General features: G+C 37.2%; 1 protein-coding gene across 1 annotated transcript; it reads left to right on the top strand.

Moving 5' to 3' along the window:
- Nucleotides 1–669: 669 nt before the first annotated feature.
- Nucleotides 670–1,621, top strand: LOC120253689 (uncharacterized mitochondrial protein AtMg00810-like). Its single transcript, XM_039261964.1, has 2 exons — nucleotides 670–720; nucleotides 776–1,621. Exons 1-2 carry the CDS (start codon nucleotides 670–672, stop codon nucleotides 1,619–1,621), a joined length of 897 nt encoding a protein of 298 aa, XP_039117898.1.
- The last annotated feature ends 249 nt before the right edge of the window (nucleotides 1,622–1,870 follow it).

The raw sequence follows: 1,870 nt of genomic DNA, 5'->3' as shown, positions 1-1,870 counted from the left end.
GATGTGACTTTTTCTAAGAATGAATTTTGGCAGTGGAAGGAAGTACAAGATTCTACATAGGCAGTGATACTACCAGATATGAGAACAATATTGGGAACTGCAACAACATCTACATCTGAGCAATCAGAAAATTCAGTAACAGAAAGTGGTAGTAGTATTAATGGTCATAGCAGTAATGGAGTTTCACCCGTGCGGCAGGGTCAGGCGCTTGAGTGATTCCAGTGTTGATAAGTCACCTATACAAAGAGTTAGAGTACTGAAAGAAATTTATGAAGGTTGTACTTTTGCCTTGGTGGCATGGCGATCCACGAGACATATGAAGAAGCAGATGAAAGTCCCGAGCATTGGAGGCAAGCAATGTCTCGAAGAATTTGATTAAATTCGAAGAATGGAACTTGGAAGCTTTGTGAATTACCAATGGTAAGAAGAAAAATTGGAGTCAAGTGGGTTTATAAGACTAAGTTAAGACCAAATGGTGAAATTGAAAAATATAAAAGCAAGGCTTGTAGCAAGGGGGCTATGCTTTCGAGAATATGGGTGTTGATTATGAGGAAGTTTTGCTCCGATGGCAAGAATGGATACAATAAGGATGATCTTAGCTCTTGGTGCACAAAAGGAAAATGGCCAATTTATCAATTGGATGTTAAATCTACTTTTTGAATGGGAAAAATGGAGGAAGAGGTATATGTGTCTCCAAACCTAGAGGATTTGAAGTACAAGGTAAAGAAGATCATGTATATAGGTACGTTTAAAAGCTCTATATGGTTTAAAACAGGCCCCAAGAGCATGGTATGAGAGGTTAGACACTTGGTTTCTTTCTCAAGGCTTTCATAAAAGTCTAACAAAGCACACCTTGTATAAGAAATCTAACAAGCAGTTTGAAACATTACTGGTGTGTGTATATGTGGATGATTTGATTTGTTTGGGATCCGCAATTGAAGCTGTTGATCAATTTAAAGAAGCTATGAAAAAAGAGTTTGATATAACATACTTAGGTGTGATGAAATATTTTTTGGGATTGGAAGTGCATCAAAGTGGGAATGGTATTCATGTTTCACAAAAGAAGTATGCCAAAGATTTATTGAGGCAATTTGGTATGCAGAATTGTAAGTCAGTGGGTGTTCCAATGGCTCAAAGCACAAAATTACAGTTGAGTGATGATGCAAAGAGTGTTGATGCAACTATGTACAGAAGTTTGATTGGTAAACTCTTGTATTTGACACACACCATGCCTGATTTAGTGTATTCAGTTAATTTACTATCAAGACATATGGCACAACCTACCAAATTTCAACTTGGGGTTGCTAAACATGTTCTGAGGTATGTAGCTGGTACTTATGATTATGGAATTCAATATAACAGTAATGTGGATTGTGTACTTGAGGGCTATTGTGATAGTGATTGGAGTGGAGATACACAAGATAGAAAGAGCACATCTAGTTTTGTTTTATCTCTAGGATTTGGAGCAGTGTGTTGGTCATCAAAAAGACAAGAAATTGTGGCTCTTTCATCTATAGAAGCTGAGTATATTGCCTTGAACGCAACGTGTTATCATAGTATATGGATGGAGAAGATTTTGGTTGATTGTAATGTGAATTGTGATGCTGCAGTCCAGATCTAGTGTGATAATAAATCATGTATAGCTATTGCTAAAAATCCTACACTTCATGGCAGAACAAAGCATATGGATGTGAGGTTTCACTACATTCGGGAGCTTGTGACAAAGAAGAAGATTCAAGTGAATTATTGTTCTACAGGATGTACAAGTTGTCGATATCTTTACAAAAGTGTTTGAGTGTTAGAAGCATAAGACAGTTCGGAGGTGAAATAGGAGTCCGTCGACCTCAATTAAGGGAGGATTTTGTTGGTT

This window comes from Dioscorea cayenensis, unplaced genomic scaffold (genome assembly GCF_009730915.1).
Source record: "Dioscorea cayenensis subsp. rotundata cultivar TDr96_F1 unplaced genomic scaffold, TDr96_F1_v2_PseudoChromosome.rev07_lg8_w22 25.fasta BLBR01000166.1, whole genome shotgun sequence".
Classification (NCBI taxonomy): domain Eukaryota; kingdom Viridiplantae; phylum Streptophyta; class Magnoliopsida; order Dioscoreales; family Dioscoreaceae; genus Dioscorea; species Dioscorea cayenensis.
The sequence above is the reverse complement of the archived record's forward strand: the minus strand, read 5'-3'. Positions and strand labels throughout refer to the sequence as shown.

What these genes read in the sequence shown, in the direction of transcription:
- LOC120253689 (XM_039261964.1), top strand. Translation starts at nt 670, where the DNA reads ATGGAGGAAGAGGTATATGTGTCTCCAAACCTAGAGGATTTGAAGTAC. An exon ending in TAGAGGATTTGAAGTACAAG is followed by an intron (nt 721 to 775) that starts GTAAAGAAGATC and finishes GGTTTAAAACAG; the next exon opens with GCCCCAAGAGCATGGTATGA.